General features: G+C 41.8%; 1 protein-coding gene across 6 annotated transcripts in view; it reads right to left on the reverse strand.

Annotated features, from left to right (window-relative positions):
- Positions 1 to 21,817, reverse strand: part of TC2N (tandem C2 domains, nuclear) — a 32,484-nt gene extending 10,667 nt beyond the window's left edge. The window contains exons 1-7 of one of the 6 annotated variants that reach the window (XM_041401216.1): positions 21,457 to 21,817; positions 19,759 to 19,948; positions 8,064 to 8,190; positions 7,158 to 7,391; positions 3,689 to 3,853; positions 1,742 to 1,833; positions 1,060 to 1,135 (exon numbers count right to left, since the gene is read on the reverse strand). In XM_041401216.1, coding sequence (XP_041257150.1) covers positions 1,060 to 1,135; positions 1,742 to 1,833; positions 3,689 to 3,853; positions 7,158 to 7,391; positions 8,064 to 8,130 — 634 coding nt within the window. In that variant the 5' untranslated portion in view covers positions 8,131 to 8,190; positions 19,759 to 19,948; positions 21,457 to 21,817. The other 5 variants (XM_041401232.1, XM_041401249.1, XM_041401209.1 and 2 more) reach the window with 5 other exon arrangements.
- Between the last annotated feature and the right edge of the window lie 1,863 nt (positions 21,818 to 23,680).

Genomic DNA, 23,680 nt, shown 5'->3' on the forward strand with positions numbered 1-23,680 from the left:
ATTAGTAAGTGAACTGCTTATCTTCGCCAACCTCTCTCAAAATAAGTTTGAAATATTTTAACACCTACATTTCAAGGACAAAATATCCACCAAGTCCAGTGACCTGACCTTCTGCATGGCTAAAAGAATAATGTAATCATAGAATATCCTGAGTTGGAAGGGACCTTTAAGGATCACAGAAGTCCAACTTGTGGCCCTGCACAAGAGACCACACCAAGAATCACACCACGTGCCTGGGTTATCTCTACTGAATTGAATAACTTGTGTTATACTCAAACAACTTCAAGAAAGAAAAAAAAGCATGTTCCTGAGATACCCAGAACACATTTATATCCTTTCACTTCCCCTAATCTCTTTCACTGTTAAGTTTATAAATTGGTCTCTTTCTCAGATTTCAATTCCAGTCTAGTAAACATTTTACTATTATGCTGTCTCCAAGTCAGAAGAGCCATTTAATACCCAGCGTTTCTCTGTCATGACTGGAACCAGGTCATGGCTTCAGTCTTCTTTTAGAAGGAGACTGGATCAAACTTTGACTTATAGCAGGGTGACTTTTGTGAGGACTTGATTAATTTTTGTGGGTTTATTTTGCCATATATCCACATCTTCAGCTTTCTTTCATAATTAAGGATACTGGGTTTCCATGCAATATCCTTGCCTAATTACCAGCGTAATATGGGTATTGGATTTCAGGCACCTCACACAGAAAAATACTGATACATGAAAAAGGACTAGATCTGGGACCTAGTGCTGCATTCTATCCTAACAATGTATCTGTAATTTCTTAGTTCACTTGGGCAGTAAATCCAAGAAAAAATTTCTCAGAAGCATGAGAACTGTTCAAAGTCTCATCTGCTAATCTCCAAACAACAGGACAGTGCAAGTCCAAAACTCTTCATTTCAAATGGCCAAGTCACCTCCAGCTGACCTGCTAGTCAGATTCATCTCAAAAAAAACCCCCCAAACCAAACAAAAACATCAACAGCAGAGTAGAAACAGTTTAATGTTTCGTGTGCAAAGGGAAATATTTCATTACAAGGTAAACAAACAATACATTACCCAGACTCCTGTTACTGCCTTGTGAATCCTTCCTGGAAGAAGAACTGCTAGGTACACTGGAGACTGAATCGTATCTCTGGGGACAGGAAAAAAGGAATCAATTCAGAGCAACACATGCAAAACCCAGAGATTATACCATCAGACACGACATGATGAAAACCAAATGCTCCATTTCAAATAATTGCCTCATTCCTTACTAGTTTCTTGATCCAGCAGCATGCAATTACTATTTTGATGCAATGAGCTAATAGAGGACCCTTTGATCAGCAGACTTTTTTTTTTTTTTTTGCTCATGAATATACACACAAGTCCACTGCTATGTAAGACATGATTACTATAGAAGAAATAAACATAGTTTTGTGTCAGTGGAAACTTCCACTGTTCCACTGCTCAGCTGACGGGAGAAACCACCAGATGATGAACCATGACATGCTGTCTGTCCTGTCCTGCCTAACAGCCTACTTGGGTTTCTCAACAGCCCCGCTGGGCCAGAGCAGCAAATGTCAGAGAGACACCAGGAAAAAGCCTCTTGAAGCTGGTCAAGATGTTGAAATTTTCCCTCCAGTCCTCCCAGTGTACAGTGCAATGCCCTCCAGTGTTTACTTTGGAAACAATGCAGCGGGGACAGATACACTGGGTAAGCTGAGTTTTCAGGGCACCCTTGGCTCCAAGGGGAACTCACCTTCATGAATCGGTGAGGTGGGCTCCTGAGATCAAACATGGAACGACTTACATCGAGGGATCCAGGCAAAGCACTGGGTCTTAAATCACTAACTAATAAGACAAAGAGAATAAAAAAATTCACATTATCACCTTTTTTAGGAAAAAAACCTAACTGAGAATAACTTTCACAAGATGCTGGAAATTATCTGTTCAATCCTATAGATTACAAATGACCAAAATGGTTTAAAGACAGTATGAGCTGCTGTTATCTAGTAATGTTTTCCAGGAACATGGGGATGGGGCAGGGGTAAAGAGATGGTGTCTTTCAAAAAATTAAAATTTTAATGAAAAAAAGGTTAATTTTTATATAGAAAACTCTCTATAAAATATAAAAAAGCAGAAACATTTTAATCATAAAAATATGTTGTTTACCGATAATAACTAGAATTTCAGAAAATCATTACTGAATTTACTTTTCAGTTTGTTTGTGTGGAGTTTTTTTTTTTTTTTTCTTTTAAGATGAAGAGAAGGGGCTTCACATTATAATTCAAGAATTTAATTTTGTAACTTCCAAATAAACATATTCTGTAGTTCTAAACCCAAACACATGAAAAATATCACAGCAGTCACTGCAACAAACTAGGTTTAGAGTTTTGTTTTAATAGTTTACAGGTGTATCAAGCTCTGAGTTCTGAAACACTGCACAAAAAAAATCACAGTCACTGCAACAAACAAACTAGGTTTAGAGTTTTGTTTTAATAGTTTACAGGCGTATGAAGCTCTAATTTCTGAAACAACTGTCAAAAAGCTCTGGAGGAAAAATTTTAGAACTGTACTCTAGACACACTAGAATAACCTTTCTTGTGTTTAAACTTACTAAGACAAAACTAGTAAAGTGCTCACTTTGCTTGAGGAAAGATGGAAAAAGAGATTATGAACTGAAGGGAAGATGTTCAAGACAGTTTAATAAAACCCATTTGGCTCCCACCACAGGTGCTTACAAAGCCTGGTAAAACCATATGTGTTAAAAGTTGCTAAAATTCTACATGTGTTCTGTTCTCTTAAAAAAAATGTATGGAATAGTCTTTTCATGTAGTCTCTATGGTGATTCAGAATTCTTTTAAAACAGAACACAGACTGAGACATCTTCCCCCAGCTGAAAATAAGAATGCTATACCATTCTAAATAAAACATCTTTAAAAATGTGAGCTGTTGCCAGCTTCTGATTTCATGGAGAGCATGTACCTTTCCTGGAGTGTTGGAGGTTTCTGAATGCATTTGCCTTGGCAATCACAAACCAGCTAGTCATTTACTTCAGTCTGAACAGCATTCACTACAGGACACATACACCAATGAACAGCACAGAAGACAATTTTTACCTAGGCAGTCAAACACTTTCTATCTAAACTTTCACCATCTCGCAGATCTCCCTCATTCTTACACACTGAGAAGTGGGACACTGCTGTAGCTTCAAAAGCAAATGACAACAATGTTGGCATATAGTATCATGCCCCACTTTGCACCTGTCCTTATCATCTGCTCCTGAATGTTTTTTGGTGCTTGCTCCTCTCCCCATATATGCACTCTTCCTACTCAACATACTGCCTGGCTTCCTTTTTCCAGCCCCCTCACTCCTCTTACTGGTAGCTGAAATCCCCAGTACTGCATCCTGGTCTGGATCAGAGGGAACTGTGGTATCTTACTTTGCTAATTTCTCTACCTTTGTGTGATGCATGCAAGCCTTGTTAAGCCCCTAAAAGACAAAAAGTAAAAGTGAAGCTGAAAATTAAGCAGAGCTGGCTCTGCAGATTGATTCACCAGCCAAGGAATGTGTGTAGCACACCGACCAGGTTGAGAACTGCTGTAACCAAACAAGTCTTCTGTAGACTAATGGCTTTTATTCCTCTTACCTATAACCCCTGAAAAGGGGAGGAAGACAGAGAAGCAAAGGTGTGGTCCTTCTCACCTGATCCGTACAATTTCCTGCTATCTGCTTTTGTCTGGAAGCGCCTGATGAGATCTGGGGAAACGCGATGCTCCAGATAGAAGGGGTTGTACACGTCACAGCCGGGCCACTGGTGCACGCCGTGCAGCTCTGCCTTCCGCTCACCGAACGAGGCTCTGGCTGACTCTGTGGAGCAAACATCAAATGCAAGAGTTCCAGACATAACACATGCTGCCTGGCTTCATAAGGCAGGCAGAGTGCCTTCAGGGGAAAGGACAAAATATTTCAGTATTATCTACCCTGGGTAAAGGGAAAAAAAAATTAAAACACACACTCACATTATGTCAGGTTTCCACAGTGTGTGAGCAAACATTGGAATTAAATTGGCCATAAAAAACTATGCATACCCTCTCTTGGGGTTTTGCAGTAAATGCCTAAGTAGTTAAATACAGAAGGTTCCAAAGACAGACAGCAAGACAGAAGTTAACAGGAAAAGTAGCACTCTGTGTATAGAAAACCTCCAAATTATTTAGTTACCTACCCCCAGCATATTCTTACTGAATGAACAGACCCCCAGACCTTCAGGAAGATCTTGTATGCAAAGATAATGCAGCTTGTGACTGCAGTCTCCTTATCTACTTTCCATAGCAAGTCTGTCCATGGTAAAATCGCTGGTCCAAAATTACTTGAATTGTGGGTTGTAAGTAGACATATCTGAGACTGCTTGAATCCCACCCCTTTATTCAGCTCATAACAATTTCAGAAAAAACATGTATGCCTCGGTCAGCAGAACAGTGAAGAACACTGCTGTAGTGTTCTTTACTGTCTGGACTGAAAAGAAGCCACATGTAACAGCACATTAGCGAATGGGATGACCTGGATTCTGCCAAACTCTGATATTTGCTTCCTTCTCTTCACCTCCCTGGACTTCAACCTATCTCTTAAAAAGTTCTTTACCCCACAATAAAGTGCCTTCAGTTCTGCAGGTGTCTTGCACCATAAGAGGAAAACTACCACTGCTCAAGAGTCCTCTCCTGCATGTGTTAGCAAAGTAAAAAACTTAAACACTGAGATGGAACATGGGCAGTGATAAAGCAAGAACTCAAGCAAAATGGGCTTGATCATGACATAAATCAGGATGAGCACTAAAGTGAGGCCACAAAGAATTGCTACACAACAGATGATGGAAAATCCAGTGTTCCAGACCAGGAGCACTCCTTCCTGCTAGCTTACTTCTGTGAGAGCATGGGACACACTGCAGTGAGCGCTGAAGAGAAAGGCTGCCAGAACTTAATTGCTTTCAGAAGAGTTGCCAAGAGCTAACACTGAGCATGTCCTGTTTCACTAAAGGAAAATGGTCAGACATGCACAGAAAATGGTGAGGAACTGAGAGCAGGACTTGGACTTCTATGGTTATTTAACAACGATCTAAGAAAAAAGTACTCTGAATACATTTTTTGAGTATGCTGGTGCTTTGGCTAATGTGAAAAAAGAACAACAGCACACTTCACTCTATTTAGTAAATCTCCCTAAAAAGTAAACACTGCATTTTTAAGCACAACTTTATGCAGCATAAAGCTGTACTTAAAAAAAATAGTATTTATATTTGGAAAGAGAAATGAAAGTTGCCTACTTGACGTAAGAGTCACTTTTCAAATATTTGTTCAAAAATTTAAAATATTTGCTCAAGAGACTCAATTATGAAGAGTCAGGTCATCCTGCCAGAAGATCTAACAGCTTGCAGCCTAAAGGACCACTCTGCACATCATGTCCCTCTGAAATTATCAGGAAGCAGAATTCTCAATGTAGACAAGTCACTGACTGTTAAGAATGTGTAAGAACAGCATGAACAAGGAAAACATTCAGCTAAAGGCTGTTAGACATCTTCCTTCTCGCTGGAGAACATCCATGCCTCAGAGTCCTTGATGAACTTCTCTGTACTGTATCTTGAGGATGAGATTAGACTAAACAAGGCAGAGACTAAACCTAGACCCGGTAAGACAGGGGATAATCAGGAGCATGTCCTGCTTTTCCACAGCATATCCAACTATGGACTTACAAGAACTAGCTACTGAAACAGCAGGCAACTGGGGAGATCAGGCTCAGAGATGAGAGGGCCTCACATGTTCTACCTCCAGCTCTCCAGCTGCCTGTTAATGGCTGCTGGCATGCCAAAGGAAGCCCACTAGCAGATGGGGCACAGAATGGCCAGTCCATATTGAACAGCTCTGCTGGGCTGCTTAGCTTGGCCATGTGCCAGTGGCACATGCAGCAGTGGGTCGGAAGAAGTTTGGTAATAGATCTGCAGGAGCAGGAAGGAAGCAGCAGCAGGGACCTAGGGAAAAGAAGAGGGAAGGATGGGAATAAAACCCCACAAACACAAAACAGTTAAGTAGTACTGCACTAGTTGTAATGCAATGCATGATTGTTTTCTTTCAGTTATTAGGCTTTTCACCTTCAGAAAGGAAATAAAGTCACATGGGACTAAGAACATACTACCAGCTTATCATGTCCTTGAGGCAAAGCAATCCTAGAGAAAACAACTGTTCAGGTATGTCTCTGTGCCAAAATTTTCCCTTACCTAATTCTATGCATCATCTGGCAGAACTAAAAGCCTAACAGTAGCATATGCTCTGTAACTCACATTAGTGGGACAGAATCCTATTCTTTTTAAATGCCACTGTGTCTAAATTGCACGTACCTCATTTTGGCAGTTTGAGTATGGGAGTAACAGAGGATGAAACACAAGATTGTTGTGAAGCAGAAAAGAAACAGTATCACATGGAACCTTGTAACAGGGGATCTCTGCCCCCTGGCCTCACAAAAAACAGCAAAAGGATCGGGAAATAATAGGGACGAAAATTCTGCCAGATACTAGCACCTACCATCTATTGGCAAAATTTGAAAAGGAAGCTGTGTTAATATGTTAAAACATACCAGAATATTAACCATGAAAATGATCTCTCCTTTTACTTGAGAGATACGGATACTGGATATGTTAGGTGTTTCCTTGTCTCCACTAAATTCAATAAATCTTTCTAAAGATTCCACTTCCTTTAAGCATCTCCCATTACTTTTGAATACGAGCACTGGTGTGCAATCGTCCCATTCAGTTTTATTCATACAACGTCACAGAGATTCATAGCTGGATGACATACTTCCCAAAACCTCTCTGGGTGTCCAGAGAGAAAAGAAACAAGTTTCCCATTCTCCCCAGGGACGTGGTCCCAGCAGCAGCCTGACAGAGTTCAGGTGTTCGGACAATGCTCTCAGGCACCTGGCATGACTCACGGGGTGCCCTGTGCAGGGCCACGAGCTGGACTTGATGATCCTTGTGTGCCCTTTCCAATTCAGCACAATCTATGATTCTTTGAAACAAGACCAGGCTTCTAGCAAAGTTCTGCAAACGTGTTTTCAGTAGGAATATTGACAATATTCAAGGTGCAGCAGAAGCTAAACAACAATTTCAGCAGTACTGTCTGTATTTTACCTTTAATCCCTCCAGCATGTGAGACACTGGGAAGGTTCTTTGGCTGTACATAAGCCAGTTTGAATGGAGGGACCACAAATGGCACCTCCTGACCGTCCAGGGGCAGTTTAGAAAGCAAATAATCCTCAGAACAGCCAACTTGACGCTTCACTGACACAGAAGACAATGGAGGCTGCTCTACAATAGTTGGCTTGCTTGCAGCTACTGCTTCAGATTCCTGCACCATGGAAACTGCTAAAAATAAAGAGCAAGACAGACAGTACACATGAGCATTAATTTTTGAACAATGCTATGAACAGATCTCTTTTATTTAATAGTATCTCTGCTTGATACTTTACTTAACAGCTGCTAGTATTCAGTTTTACAGCATTCAGGAGCAGCACCAGGAAAAGATATTAATCCTCCTGACACCTGTATGGATCCAAACTATTTGTTGCCCAAGCTTCTATATTTATAGTTACCTTCTTCTCAAGTGAATTTGCACAAGAGCTACACTTGTGTCATAGACAAGTTCTTCAAACAAATAAGACACCAAAGAAAATCCTAACAGAGTTAAAAATACCAGAGTTTAAAAAAAAAGAAAAAAAAAAAAAAAAAAGCAGCAGCATTCAAATTCTTAGAGTTTGAAAGATATAAGACCTTTAAAAAACCTTGGGTAAAAAAGCCAGCTTTTTTGGACAGTGTTCCAGACTGCAAAGAGCAGACTTCAGACAACTGTTATTTCTCAGTTCCAATTCATAATACTAACAAGCAGGGGTTCAATCTCTAAGCGGGGGTATGGCAAGAATTTTGGATGTTGTAAGAGAAATCAAGTTTATCAGGGATAACACAGTCATTCTATTAATGGGAAATCTCATCACTAATGCAGCAAAACTTTTATTAAACCCTCATTATGTCAGAACTCACAATCACTTTTTTCCTTGTCCATGCAGAAACACAATTTACAGCAGGTTTTTATACATTCTGTTGCCATTGTTTTCAGTGTTGTAATTTAGAGGGGACCTCAATCAGCGATCCAGTGCAGCTATCAGACCTGAAAAACACAATAAAACAAACCATAGTAGATGAGAGAAAGTATCATCAGAATGCAGTATTATCAGCTATTTAATATGCAGTTGCTTTCTGTACACAGTCCCAGGATCAATCAGAAAGTTACTTCAGCCATAAAAGGATCAGAGCCATCAGATTTCTCTCACTGAGAAAAAACACTTTTATATAAAAGCACAAGGAAAGAGCTAGTTTTAACAAATGGCATTCAAATACTTTCAGTGATCCACCCAGACAGGTCCCTGTCTTTTGGGAACACTAAAATTCTCCTCATATTTGTGTGTGCCACTGGGCTTTGGAGTTTACTCAGCTTTACAACTGTTTTGACATGGTATTGTCAAGCCATTTGCAAGATGTGTTTTTAATTCTGTTTCCCTTGTTCATGTTTCCCCTATCCTCTTTCACTCCCCTACTATTTTCACATACATCTATACATGTTTACATTTTTCACTTGACATACTCCATACTTTTAACTTGAAAACAGGCTTTATGAATGATGCCAAAATTGCCTTCTTTGAGAAGCTACTGCTTTCTCATAATTGTACACACATGAAACTGAAGACCTGGTTTATTATATAATTGTTTGCTGTGCACACAGAAACAAAGCACGCTGACTTTCAGCAAAATAAGAGGCATGTAATCTACAAAAGAATGAGAACAAGTCTCTAACAGCTGGTTAACATTATAAGAACTTTATGACAATGCTAACTGGCCTCATTTAAATGTCTTTATTCATATCCTTATGTTCTCTTTTCAGAGAGACACAGACAGCTGTGCTGCCTCCTGTCCAAAACTTCAGCTAAGTCTAGTCCTTTCACATCCACCTAATGTACGCAAGGTTCTTAGGAGAACATACCCAAGACACAACTCTAACTCAATGAAGATTAGAAGACACCAAACAGAACATGAACATAGGCTGAAGGGATGAGGAAGACAATGAGTAAGATAGAGGGGGAAAGCATGGAGAAAATATGCAGTTTTACCAAAAAATGAGAAATGGACATGTTTGCTTAGTTATTTCAATTGCAAGAAATTTCTGAAAGCATCTGTGCACCAACACAGAAACCGTTCATTCCCACTGCAGCTTCAACAATGCCATAATATTCTTTGTATAGTCAAAGACAGCTAGAGAATCACACAAAGCCTATGGAAACAACTGTAATATCCCCCCAAATTTTTCTTGCATTAAAAGCCCCTCGAATTCTGTACATGTCAGGTGGACGCAGTAAGCTATGGACCCTTCCTCTAACTCAAAGACCATTACTTTGCACAGAATCCCTCTCTCTGTACTTGCTTTCATCTTAAAATTGCCCACGAGTGTGAGTACAGCAAGAGACCTGCATCAAAAATCTTCAGAGGCAATGCCACCAGCTCCAGAACCTGCTCTGTGTCTTTACAGAAGCATGAAAGGAGGCATGAGAATTTCTCATTAAACTCTCCATGGTTCTAATGATCAGACTTTCACTGCTGCTCCTCCCTTGGAGGCATACTCATGGTGGCCAAGGCTGCTAATTTACTTTGGGTTCCCCTGCAGTGATTTTCCTTCCCAGCTGTTATCAGTATACAGCTGGAGTTAATATGCTTCGCTCTTGTTCACCGTGTTTAAACTGGACTGAAACAGCTGCTCTGTTTGCTCTAAGCTTTGCAACAATGCTATCTAAGCCTCAATGGCAGTTTGCATAGGCAAAACAGACTTTTATCTCAAAATGTCCAGATAGAATTTATTCGCTACTGCTAGTGAAGAAACCAAAATGTTAGTACTGCCCTACTTTCTAGCTACATAAAATAGAAAAATTCATTTTTCTGCAACAGAGAAAATTCAGTTCATGGTAGGGAATTGTTTAGCTGGAACAGTTAATGTGAGCAAATAAACAAATGGAAATCATCAGTCACAAGCAGCTGCCTTTCCTTCACAGTGCCTTACCTAGAAAGAAAGGGCTTCCTATGGGTATTGAGGATTTAACAGTGATAATGCAGTTCTACACCTCCTGTTCTTCTATCATTAAAAAAGACCATGTTTTTCACAGTAATGCCAACTCAGCTGTGATAGTGTTTAACTATTACATTTTTATCAATATGCAAACTTTCATACATTTTTCTTCTATCTAAAGACAAATATAAAGCAATTCATTACTGCCTACTGCAAAGAAGAGCTAGGATTACAGATTGCTCTTTAGCAGTAGGCAAGGCAATATCAATAGTGAATGCCAAAGTATATAGACACACATCTTAAAGCCTCCATTTCAGTTTTAGCTTAACTGAGAAGAAAGTTCCATGACTAAGAGACTAGAACACTGTTTACACTTCTTTAAGCTTACAAATGTAATGGTTTCAGTGACAAACCTTGCACTTGGGTCTCTAGACTTACACCACAGCCACATTACAAAAAGAGACTGCATTTGCTGAGGGACAGGCCATTTAGACACAGCACTCCCTCATTCTGCTTAGAGCACTTAATGGAATCAATAACATGCATGGTCTCAATTACTTTAAAAAGTTTTAATTCACTTAATTAAACTACTATGATAAATATTGTTGGGTGGTTTTTTTTTTGTTTTATTTTGTTTGAGCAATCCTGGCAGTAAATTAGATGGCTTGGCTCCCACTTAATATATTTTCTTGTATCTGTATTTTCCAAGCTGCCTACAGTTATTTATACAACTTTCACTGCTTGCAAAAGTTTTCTCTTAACCATGTGGGAGAGAAAGAAATTTAGCAGGTTCTGTTGTATATTTTATTAACTGAAAAGAAACAAAAACATTATAGAAGACTAAGGAAGTATTTAATGATCTTGACAGAAGTTGACATTTCTATCAAAGGTTAAACTTATCCCATATGCCAGATCCTTTTGCTGGTGTTTGCTACCCAAAAATCATCACTATATAATTTAACAGTTGTTAAAAGGTTGTACTAACATGAATTTATCTGGGAATATATTTATGAAATACACCAGAACTGTAGAGACATTTGTTAGGTGCACCACCAAATCCCAAAGAATTACTGACTTCCCAGCAATGTCATCCATTTTAACAAGAAGACTCCGTGACACTATCTCTACTTTTTGGGGTCAGTTTTTGTTAGGCAATATGCATATAACAAGGACATCCTCAATTTTTCGGATTCTAGACTGACAAAAGGATGGAGAAAAAGAGAATTTGCCCTCATTTTCAGAAAAATAGAAAGCAGTTGGCAGAAGAGGGAACTGAACCCACATCTTGTCACTTGTGTGTCAAATTTTCTCATTCTTGGTGTTCTTCACCAAATTCAGTAACGCTTTTCATTTCTCTCTTCCCAGTATCAAGCCAAAGTCAGATAAGCAAATGAAACTCAACAAGAGTACTTCCACACTAAGGCAAAAAGAGAGCCAACCTTATTAGAACATCCTGGAAACAGCAGTTTAAAACCTAACCACACACATACACTGAGCCTAGAGAATTATAATAACTATTATTTTAATGGGTTTAGATGGAAAACATAAATTATCTTAATGATTTCCAGATTCCTCTGATAGAAATTTTGACTGAGCTAAAATCAGATAAACAGAGTATCAAAGACTTTAGTTCCAAATGCCTCCAGAACGATTACAAGACAGAGATGTTTGGAGAAGAAAGTAAATATTTTCAACAACTCATTAAATAAAAAGAACATGATAGAAAACGGATGATCACAATATTAAATACTAAAAGCTGAAAGCAGTCTGAAAAGAAATGTCAAGTCTTTACTGCCTTACGAGGAAAGGGTGTTTTGCAGCTAGACTGCAGGTTGCCAATGGATTTTACTGCATTTAGTCACAGCTCTGCTCCACAGGAGTTGAACAGGTAACACATTTACAACTACACAATAGAAACAGAGGTGAAATAGCTGTTCTCAAATAGGGAAAGCTGGCAAAGCCAGTGGTTTCAAACGTTTTGAGATTTATTGCCAGTCATAAATATATATAATGCATTCTCAGATCTGCATTTTAGAAACATGCCACAGCAAAATTCTAGTAGCAGTACACTCTCACACAGCAGGATGTGTAAAACAAAATACCCGGAAAAAAGGGATTATCAGTTGTTAGAAAGCATTTGGGACAGATCTTCGAATGATGTAAGTGTCTACAGCTCCAGGAACCCCAGAAGAGCCAGGACACTGCAACAGGAGGATCTGCCCTCTGGAGAAAGTGAGCTCAAGCCTGCTAGTTCACACCTCAGCCAAACACCTCATTTCTGATACCTCTTGTGCTACCTGTTCATGCTGCCCTATGACTTTCTGCCTTTTGGATCCAGAAGATGCAGTCAGTCCCAGTCATATAAACCCTTCAGAGAGCATAAGAGCACCAGCTCAGGTCTCCAGATGTTTTACAGAAGCACAGCACAGCAGAAGCTGCTTCTGACGCAGGTCAGATGGATTATCTTTTGATGGTGCAGATGCTGCTCAAGGCTTAACTTCCACAGCCAGCTGTTTTGTGGTTTTGCTTCTGGTAGAGAGTGTCTGGGAGCTGTGCACCCCTCTCAGCACAGCTCTTCAACTGAAGAGGGGTGGCTGGTGGCCACCACGTCTCAAAACCAGCCAACCCTAGTAAAACAGCCTCAATGGTTTTGAGATATTTGCCTCCAGGTACTTTGCTACTACAGCAGCAAGGGCAGCACATGTGCTCACACACATTTACCAAAAACATAAAGCCCACAGTTTAAAAAAAAAAAAAAAAAAACAACAAAAAACAACAACTGTTTTTTTGGGGACTCTAGGCAGGTCTGACTTGTACTGCCCACACAGGAGAGACAGGTACTTCAAGTGGACCTGAGCATGTGAAAAGAGAGGATACAGCTTTCATTCCTATTCATTATAAACCTCAGCAGCAGGAGGATGGCTGCAGGAATTACAAAAAAAGGAAACAAAAAATGTCATGCCAACACACACCTACCAGGTGCATGATAAGGAGCTCCTTTCTATACCTATTTCTGGAAGAAGCCCCCAACAGTGATATATGCAGTAATTAGTGGGTTGGTGTGTGCATACATACACCCTCCTTCTCTGCTTGCAGCCACAACTCTTGGAAAAGCATGACAACTCTGGAAATTTGGATGCAGGGATTATTCTGCTTCTTCTGCCTTCCAATGAAATTAAGATAATGGGAGGCTTTCTCTTTTTTTTGTGACTGGAAGAAAAGGGATTTCACCCTGAAAGCAGTGGATCACAAAGAAGATGCTGAAGTAACACAACAGAAAAATAGAAGTGATGAGGCTTTTGAAGGACACAACCAGAAAGACATCCTTGTGAGAGACATGTTACAAACAGCTCAAAAGAAACATAATGAAGAGATGCAAAACTCTCCCAGTCCAGCAAATGAAAAAAAGAATGCAATTACATATTTAAAACTGAAGAGAAGGCCATGCATCATTAACCTAGTTTAGTTGATGGAGATTTTATGGCAGACCATTGCACAGCCTGCCTTGGGCAAAGAGGTTCCCAGTGTTGTTTAAGCAGTTATGCAGTTGAATCAGGTAACAGAAATAGATGGTAAAGTCACACTCCATGATGCAAACAAACCACCAACTGCCTGAGCTCAGGAAGCATCGTCCCACACTGGTAAATGATGACACAGCAGCACATCAGGGGAAGTTTTAAATGTTCCTCTCAGTGATCACAAAAACAGGAAACTGAACGGAACAGATCATGGGCCTGAACCGTCACAGTCCTGTGCTGCAACCTCCTCTCATTCACTTACAGTTTGCTAAAGCAGAATTTTTCTTTTGAAGACAAGAAGGCCCATTATGAGCCCATGTCCCACTCCCCTCAGCTTCTGACACCAGTGAATTTCAACAAGTTATGCCTGCACGACACTCAGCAACTTTAGCAGAAAGACATGTTTTTATTTCAGAAAATATTACAATAACTAATTTCCTTCACTACTAATATTTTACCTATCTCCAGGAACTATCCACCTCAGCCTCAACAACATCACAAGATAATCTAAGGTGAGAAAATATTTCATTTAATAACACTTGTAAAGACAAGCTTGCTCTCACTCTCATAGCACTGTATTGACATTCCAAACTGTTAATTACCAGTCCATTATTGGCTCTGCATCCTTCTGACTGTATTTTGAGCAAGTGAAAAAGATGAGGAAGGTGCAGACAGCACCTCCACACTCCCTTTGGTGACTGCCAGAGCATTCAGGTAGGATACTGTTTGCTGGGCTCTCCTACAGCTAACAGTTGCAGGCAAAGTTTAAAACTCTTGTAATCAGCAGGAGTGCTTAGTATGTCACTGCTATCAGTCAGGATGTGACAACTGTACAAAAATATTTAACTTCAGCAAGCTTCTTTTGAGGGAAAGCAATATCAGATATCAGTTGTTAGATTAGGTGCTGTTGTAGCAGTAAAAGCAGAACTCACTGTGAGCCCATGAGCTGCTCTGCATCTCCTCCTGCCAAGGAGGTCTAGTTCTAATTGTGCCAGGGCAGAAACTTCTCTGGAGCAGCCACATCTTCCCACATGCGTTTTGAGGGAACATACCGTGTCCCACTCCAGCTTTGCCTTCTCTTTCCAGCTTCTCTGCCCAGACAAAGATGATCTAATGTATGTCTCTCTTTGTGCGGGCCCTGAGCTGAACCCTAAAGATCACTTGTGCAATCTAGCTGTGGTCTCACTGAGCTCAGCAGCTGCTTCTTCCCAGGGCTCCAGCCTGGAGGAGGCCAAATGGCTTTCAGCACATCTGCACAGGCAGCACAGGCACAGAGCACCAGAGTACCTCACAAAGAACTAATTGCTGCTGCTTACTTCCCCGAAGAAAAATAAAGCTGAGCAGGTGTGTGTGCTCGAGCTATTGTGCTACAGGAACAACGGCTTCTGCTTTTCAGGCACCCCTTGGAGAAGGGGAACAAACCCTGGCACCAGTACAGGATCCAAAGTTGTCCTTCTGACAGGGGCCCCAGGGACACCCTGCCTCTGGTTTAGCACTACAGCCTTGCACCTGCAGCCCTTAAATGTAGACCTAATCCAATCCTACCCCAGCATGCAAAATATTAATAATATAATTTACAAGTGCCAAAAGAAAAATTTCCGTAAATCTGAACCAGTTTTTCTTGTGTGAGATTTATATTTGAATTAAGAAAGAAACATTATAAATCTATCCCCTGACAAAGTTTAAAACTTGGGATTTTAATATGCTGAATCCCTTGTGCTCTGGGCTGTAAAAGTTGATATAATGTTTCTTCCTAATGTTGCATTAGGCAAGTAACCAATTCATCCAATTACTAATCTGACAACACTGTTCCTGTGAACTGAAGATAAATTCACTAACTTGGACAAGAATGTACAATATTGTATGTATTGGGGCAGTAAACAAAAGAATAAATCCATTCTGTTGGACTGCAGACCGTTCTGGATTCAGATGGAAAACGGCAAAGCAAGAGTTGAAGTCAGGACACCAGAAAAGAAAGCTGAAGAGACTAAAATATCTGTAAAAAAAGAACTTGGCTTTTGATGAGAACATGGAAAGAATTCAACATAAGATAAGTCCTTTGCTCTAAGCAGATTAGGAACAAATCACAACAATCACCAATTGTTACTTTATAATCTAACTTAAGACTTTCTTTAGGTATTCTGTGTCAGGTTTTAATCAAATTTTTTCTCTTTCTGCCGTTAATGCCAAGAAACCATGAAAATAGAACTGTCAGCAGTCCTTGTATAGCTCTGATACCAAACAAAACTGGAAACATCTGGATTTATTTTTCAACAAGACAGCCAAGAAGAAGGTATTTTAGGCAAGAGCATCTGCCTGTGGAGTTCCCTAACATGGCTAAATGTGTCTAGTTTTGAAAAGATGGCCCTTGGAAACCAACTCAATGCAACACTAAAAAAGAGCATTAAATGGCATTCAGGATTCCTCAGCTGCTGCCATGACCACAGAGCCATACAGAAAACACATGGATACACATATACCATCCAGCTAAAGCAAACAGCTCTGCTGTATATTTGGGGAAAAAAAAGAAAAAAAAAAAGAAAAGAAAGAAGGAAACCCAAGCAATTCTGCATGGAAAAATAGTTTCATTACCATTAAAACAAGAATGAAGATGGATAATTTCTTTACATATACTTGGGCACACACTGCTTTGTTTTAGGTGGATCAGTTTTTTAATAGTTATTTTGCACATAATTGTTATCCCGTTTCATGATGAAAACAGAAAACCCATCAGTTATGGAGTTTCCAATAGGTGAGGACTCCCAGTTCAGCAGTTCTGCCCCATACTGTCATTGTAGAACCAGTTACACAGTGGTGAGAGGAAGCAAACATCTAGGTTGTAGAGATGAAAGCTGAAAGACTATGTCTGAGATTAGGAAGGAAAGGTGACTCAAGTACATTTCATATATGAAAACAGGTTAGATGAATGAATCAAGAACAGGAAATGGGAACTGATCTTAAATAATTCAAATCCAAACCAGACGGGGAGTATGGCTCTGCAGGGCATGTGTACTGAGCTCAGGAAGCTGCCTAAACACACACTGAAATAAAAGTCCAGAAGGATACTGTCCTTATAAAGTACAACTATTTATTACATTTTGAATGAAATCTACCCAGTCCAGGAACCCAGAACCACTATAACAGCCCCAGCAGTGCCTCTCAGAGAGCTGCACTGGCTGGAGTTGTTGGCAGCCACCCAGCCAGATGAGTGGTAAGCAGGCATTGTGTAACAGGCATTTTTCAAGGAGTTTGCACAGACACAGGGAGCAACAGCAGAAATCAAAACTGTCTCATTTTAATGGCAGTATCTAAGATCCCAAACATTATTGGCCAAATGCTGCTACAGCTCTGGGACATGGTGGTGGGGCTCTGCTCCCTTCTGAGAAGGCAGAGGTCATGAGAGCAGAAGTTGGCAGCATGAAGCTACCATTCCCTGTTTTCCCTTAGGACAGACCTGTTTAACAGCACAGTGAACAATTGCTACACCATAAATGTATGGGTTTTTCTTTTAAAAAATCTTATTGAGTTTAAATTAACACTCTTCCTAAGAGATTTTGGACCCATGATTTCACACACTGGTGAAAAACTACATCTGGAAGTACATATACCACTGAACAGAATGAAAACCAGACTAATTTAGGCAGATGTTCTGTGTTTTATTAAGACTTCATGGAAGAATTTTTTTTGCAGCTCTGGTCACTGCTGAGAAGATGGAGAACCTGAATGGGAAAGTCAGAGAAAGCTCCCAATCTAGAGGCCAACAACTCCCTTTTGCAAAAGTAAATCATGGAGAAAGAAAACTCAACAAAACCAATGCAGAATTAAAAGTTTTAGAATTTCCCCCTACTGCAAAATTCAACTGGTCTTGAGAACTTTTTGTTGTCACTTAGGAGTGCTAAACAAGAGAATTTCTCTCAGAAACAAGATACAACTTGCTTTTGTATCAATTCACCACAAACCACAACGGCACTGCTCAAGTGACTTTTAAACCTTATCTTGACTAACCCACCTCTCTGCATGGCAGGCACTTTCCTTATTGGAAGATGTACAAACACAGTGGACTGACTGCAGGCCTGAACTTTATGAGGGAATTCTGCCACAGCCTCGCATTACTCTGCCCTCTCCAGCCCCTGCCAAGCCCTGGTCAAGGGCTGGGCCATCCCTGGCCACATGGAGCACCTGAGGCAGCTTCAACCAGCAGGATGGGCAAAGCCAGCTCCAGCCCCCTCTGCCCAGAGGCATGAGAACTCTGTGGGACAGAGGGGCTGCATTCCTTCAGGGAGAAGGAAACCAGCTCTGATGATGAGGCTGTCCCAAAAGCCAGGCAGCCTCAGGCTCTCCGTGCTGCAGCCAGAGCTGAGGCACCAGCGGTGTGCATCCCAGCAGCCCAGCACGCTCTGCTGACGAGCCACAGGCACTGGGGCCAGAGCCAGGCACCCTGCCCAGGCTGCAGCACCCTGCCCAGAGCCAGGCTCCAGCCTCCAAAGTACAGGTGCTAGATTAATGGAGTCCCATGGAGGTTTCAAAGGCATTGGGGCACGGCCCTTCTAGACTGCTTTTTTTTAAAGCTGGTTTAATTGCCAAAGGAGTATCTCCAGAACTCGCTCTTCAGGCCATTGCAGTGACCACGAGGACCCCCCAAACATCAACACCCTACATTTGGGACCTAATTATCTGTTCTCTCCAGTTTGTCTGGCTATTAGATCACTGAAAAACAAAGATTCCAAACAAAATCACCAGGGTACAATTTACAGGAAAGATAAGCACCAGATTGACGACATAATTTATTTTTGGCACTGAATTAGTGCAAACTTCAACTGCAATGACAGGCAAACAAGTACTCATACTAAGCTTAAGACTAGTATCCTCACCAATTCTGCATGGTTTGATGCACTCAGATTATAAAAAAAATATAACGGAACGCAAAGAAGCTCAAGCAAACCCAGGTTCTGAACCTCTTCCCACATGAGGCTTCTCAGTTTAGATGTGAAGATCCATCCTGGCTGCAAAAGGCTATCAGCCTAACTTCCCTGTGCACAAGCAATCCTTCTGATGGAGCCTGAGCAGCATTACTAAATAGAATGACAACATGGCTTAACTCAGAGACTGCTCTGCCTCAAGTCAGAGCTTGCTCTGCCTTTCACTTTAAAGAGATGAGATCTTAAGTTCTCTGCTGACAGAGATTGGGTGTTGTCCTACTTAGATTAGAGAGAATATTTACCAGATTTAAGGTATCTGGGGAGATAGCAATTCAGAGTAAACAAAGCCATTGTCCTATAAAATTAAATAAGAGTCCAAAGAGGGGAGAAAGAGGTCAGGATATGCATCACATAAAATTCACTAAATTAAGTAAATAGCACCTTAATCAAGCAAAAAAGTTCAATAAATGTTTTACCAAAGTGGCATAAGCCACAGCAGACAGGAGAGACACAAAGACAGGAGGCCTAAGCCAGCCAAAGTCTGGCTTCCCAGCTGAGGCTGTCCTGGCAAGGCAGGTCCTCTGGCTCTGCCCACCCCACATGGGGGCTGCACCTGCCTGTCCCAAACTTGCTGAAAGGGCTGCTGCTGCTGGGGGGGCTGTTCAGCTCTGCCTTGCCAACAGCCACTCCTGCAGGACCCAGTAAACATGCAGCTGCACAGTGAGCTGGCCCAGCTCACTGATTAGATTCAAAATCAAATGACCAAAATAAACAACTTTTTTTTTTTTTTTTTTCCTTTTAGAAAATAAGTAGTTTTTCAACTCTCCCTGTGGCTGACTGCACAAGGTGGGGTCATGCAGTGGGGAAAATGGGGGGCCAGAGCAGGACTGCCTGTTTCACAGCCAAGCCACAGCCCTGGGGAGTGCATTTAGAGTAACTTACAACTGGAACAAAACCACCCACCAGTAGGATGAATGGAGGCTGAGTGAAAAGCAAACCAGCAGATACCAAACAAGTGACAGAACAAACAAGGTAAACAACTAAGCCTGAGGTTTAGGACAAAGAAAAAGAGACTAGTGCCTAAACTTTTTCTCCAGCATTGTAAATTAACAGCCTACACATATGACTGAACAATATCGCCCACATTCATTCTTTCCACAGCATAGGAAGAAAGAGGAATTATTCACCTGGGGATCCACCATCTAAATTAAATGCAGGGGAGGGCAGTGGAATTCATGTGACATCTGTGAAGTCCAACATATCCTCTGGGTGCAACGTTTTTGGTAGGTGTCATTTTTATAAGTATTGGCAAGAATCAAGGGACACTTCAGTAATAAATGTATTCTCTTGAAATTAAGTATTGCTCAACCACGTGTTCTGCAAATATATATTTTAATATTTAGCATACAGCTGGAAAAAGGATGAAAAATTAAACTTCCCCACTCCTGGATTTATGCCCCAGCCAGAGTTGTAAGATCACAGCTCACCTAATGAATATTTGTGTACTGAAAGCAAGGTGAAACAGTTTCATAAGTAAGAAGCCAGAGACCACCAGCCCAGAACAGCACAAAGGTTTATGGGTCTAGCACTCTCTTGAGAAATGAAAGATGCAAAATCAGAACTTGATTCTTCACATGTGTCCAACAGCTATAGAAACAACCAGGAAGGAACAGGAAGGGGGAGAAAAAAGGCATGACAGTGTATTCCCTTGCATGGTTTTTAAGTAGTCCTGATTCCCTGATAGGGACTTGGACTCTCGAAGAAGAACTCGTCAAGGTACACCTGACTTCTGAATGCCGGACAGCTTGGACACCCAGCTAATGACCACTGTAAAAACTAAAGGCACATAGAACAGCAAACCTCAATGCATTCAGCAAGTGTCACCGGGAAAAACCTGAGCCTGCACAGATCAGAGACTGAGGGTCAGGACTGCAAGGGTCCAGCTCCAAGGTGCGGGTGCTCACAGGATCTTTTAGATGGGAAGGCACTCGACAGCTGTGGCCCCGTGAACATCCTGGGATCTTGTTATTTTCCTGCACAATTCCAGCAGGATCACTGGAAGTGCGCATTGTAGGAACAGTCACAATATCGACCTTGTCATTCTTATCTAGAGAAATCAAATCCACATCTAAGGAGAGTTACAAGACCAGCTTAATTAATGATGGTATTTATTTCAGATTGCTGTTTAACAACCAGAGTGATCCAAACCACCCAGGAATCCAGCTTCATGGTATGGACTCAACAACTTTGAAGAGGACAACTTGAAACACCTTACAATTATACCTGCTGCTTTAGCAGTGCTCTTGGATACAGCAGGACATAACTTCAGTAAATATGTGTTTTCTGATGCTAATTTCATCCCACGCAGAGGGAAACTGTCTAGATATATTCACAACTTCCTTTGGAGTTTTGGCTAAACCACATCTCGAATTACTTGAAGCGTAGATGAAGATGATCTAATTAGCTATTGCTGGCCTGTGACAACACTTAGCTACTAATTCACACAGAATATTTGAATTTTAGAAGGCCATTTTCATACAGCAATACCGCATCGAAACTGTTCGAAGTACAACTGAACCTCGGACCTAATTTGTATGAAGACTCAATTCCCCAGTACTTCAAAATAGTTACTCCTTTCCTACCTGCCTACCTCTCCCAAAGTCGATAGGAATCACAGAGACTCGGCCGCCTCCGCCGGGGCAGCTCCTGCTGCCCGCACCTCTGTGCCCGCACCTGCCCTTCCCGCGGCCCCCGGGCGGGGATCCTGCCCTGGCCCCGCTGCCCGGCCCGGTACCTGCTGGGATGGCGCTGCCGGCCCCGCTGGCCGCCCGCGCTCCGCAGCCGGGCCCCGCCGCCGCCAGGTGCGCCCCGCAGCGCTTACTCACCGATCGCTATCGCGGAGGGGGAGTTTCCCCGGCACCTCGGGACTCTCCCGCCTCACCTGAGCTGCTCGCTGGGGCAAACTTGCCTCCAAATGGCTGCCCGTGACTCTTCTTTGGCTCTTGCTGGACCGTGACACCTGCAAAGTCGGTCCAGAGCTGCCCCTCGCTTTGCTAGAAGCACAACCACGCTTCTGTTTGAGAGAGAAAAAGCGATTTTTTCATGTTTTACAATGTTCTTAGAAAACGGCGTGTCCAGTCGGAATACGGATCCGTGTTAGGCTTCACATGGACACAGAATGAGCGTGAGAAAGCCCCTGCCACTAGAGTGCATAGTTCGCAGGGTAATTTAGGGACTGCACGCAGCTGATTGGTTTAGAATTTTCAGCAGGAAGTTCTGGTTTGGAAATTTCTTTGCAGGAAACAGAAAGTTCTGTAAGTCTCAAGGTGGTTTCTCCTTTACTCTAGCTGGAAGTGCTACAATACCCCAAGAGGCAAATATGAGGAAAAGGTGGGACTGGATTAGAAGAGGAAAGTGTTTACTTCCCCCAAAAAATGCTGTTTACACTCTGAGAGCATTTAAATTTCCAGTCATTGAAGTTTTACACAGTTGTCCTCATAGGTCTTGATTTGCAGTCTTTAGCGGCTTCCCCATTCACCAAGACTGTATTTTTTCCTGTTACAATATTTTTCATTTTAAATTTAATAACACCACAGATCTGCTGCTAACTAGGAATTTCATGCCTGTCATCATGCAGTGTAACACAGCTACTTCAAGCTCCAGAGACGTTGTAAGGGGAGAGAGACCCTCTGCCAACAGCACAGATGTATAAATTTTGAGCTGACAAAGCATCTCTGTTCATCTCTGCACAGAGCCAGTTGCAAGTACTGGTATCACATAGCAGAGAGGCTCTGCCTCCTGTTAATGGAACTCATGAGATTATGCATGGTCACTGTTTTAAAGAAATACCAGTAACCTGGTATTCTTCCAGAATTATCTGAGTCCTCCTGAGGTGCACATTAATCACACATTTCAAGGCATCTCACTGGATTAATTTACAGGACCAAACAGCTTTCTTTTCACTGTTCACAGAAGTGTGTTGTTTAACTGCTGATAAGGCCCCTGTGTGCAGCTTGCTGCTATCAAGTTACCTCGGCATTGTCATGCTCCAGGGTTTTTCTGCCTCTCAAGGACTTCCAGTCCTGCCTGAACGGCTCTCCAGGGGCTGGAGTTGCAGTGCAACAGCAGTCGTCCATTGGGATTGCAGGTGGCCTCTCTGATGAAGGAAAAGTCATTAAAACCAGTGTTCTTGACAAGGCAGTTAAAGGACAAAAACAGTTTGCAATATGACCTTCCTTCTTCATCCAGGCAAGACTGTGCCCTGTAATTTGAGAGGGGCTATTAACACATCTCTGTGGCTCTTCTGATGGCTTGGGACAACTTTCAGTCTTTTCAGCTGCTTGAAAATTGGGACGTTTGTTTCAATAAGCACACAATTCAGCTGTGCATGGTAAGAGATGTGGACAACCTGATCTTATGTGCATGGGGAGAGCATTACTGTCCTGTGATGTTTTTAGCTGGGATGGGAGACAAACCTCCCTCCTTCCTTGAAAGAGTTTTGTTCCAAACAAATCTAGTCTGAAGATCAGCAGTGAAACCAATTTACCTCTTTTCTTGTCAGCTGCAAATATGATCTTCCTTCTCTGCCAGCCTCCTGGTAGCGCCCAGAGTGCTCCATGCTCTGCTGTGTCTTTCTGTAACTAAACCTTCAGAAAGCTGGTGATGTTGCCCTGCCTTACTGACTCCTGCTGTTGGCTACCCTCTCCTCTGGTGACCATTCCATTCCAGGCTGTCATTGCAGCCACCAATCCTCACTCATTCCCGGTTCCCTGCAGCTGCTCTTGCTCCTCCACTCCAGGCACCCCCAGTACTAAGAGCAAGCTAATAAACTGGGCTGCTTTTGGCTGGCTCTGCCAAACCACAGCACTCTCAGCTCCAGAAATGCAGGGCTGAAATACTTGAGCAGACCCATGCAGGGCCAATAGAAGAGAATTTATTAGTCTGGGCTATGCTTCACCTCTCATATTCCCCAGCGAGGCCTGTCTCATCTGTTTTGAACCTCTGCACCACAGACTTTTTCACTTGCTGCTGAGCCTGTTTATGCTATTGGATTACAACTTCCCAGTGTTTTTCTTGTTGAAAGAGAAGTAGCCAGAAGACTATAGAAAG

This window comes from Onychostruthus taczanowskii, unplaced genomic scaffold, assembly GCF_017590055.1.
Source record: "Onychostruthus taczanowskii isolate IOZ18803 unplaced genomic scaffold, ASM1759005v1 scaffold1, whole genome shotgun sequence".
Lineage (NCBI taxonomy): Eukaryota > Metazoa > Chordata > Aves > Passeriformes > Passeridae > Onychostruthus > Onychostruthus taczanowskii.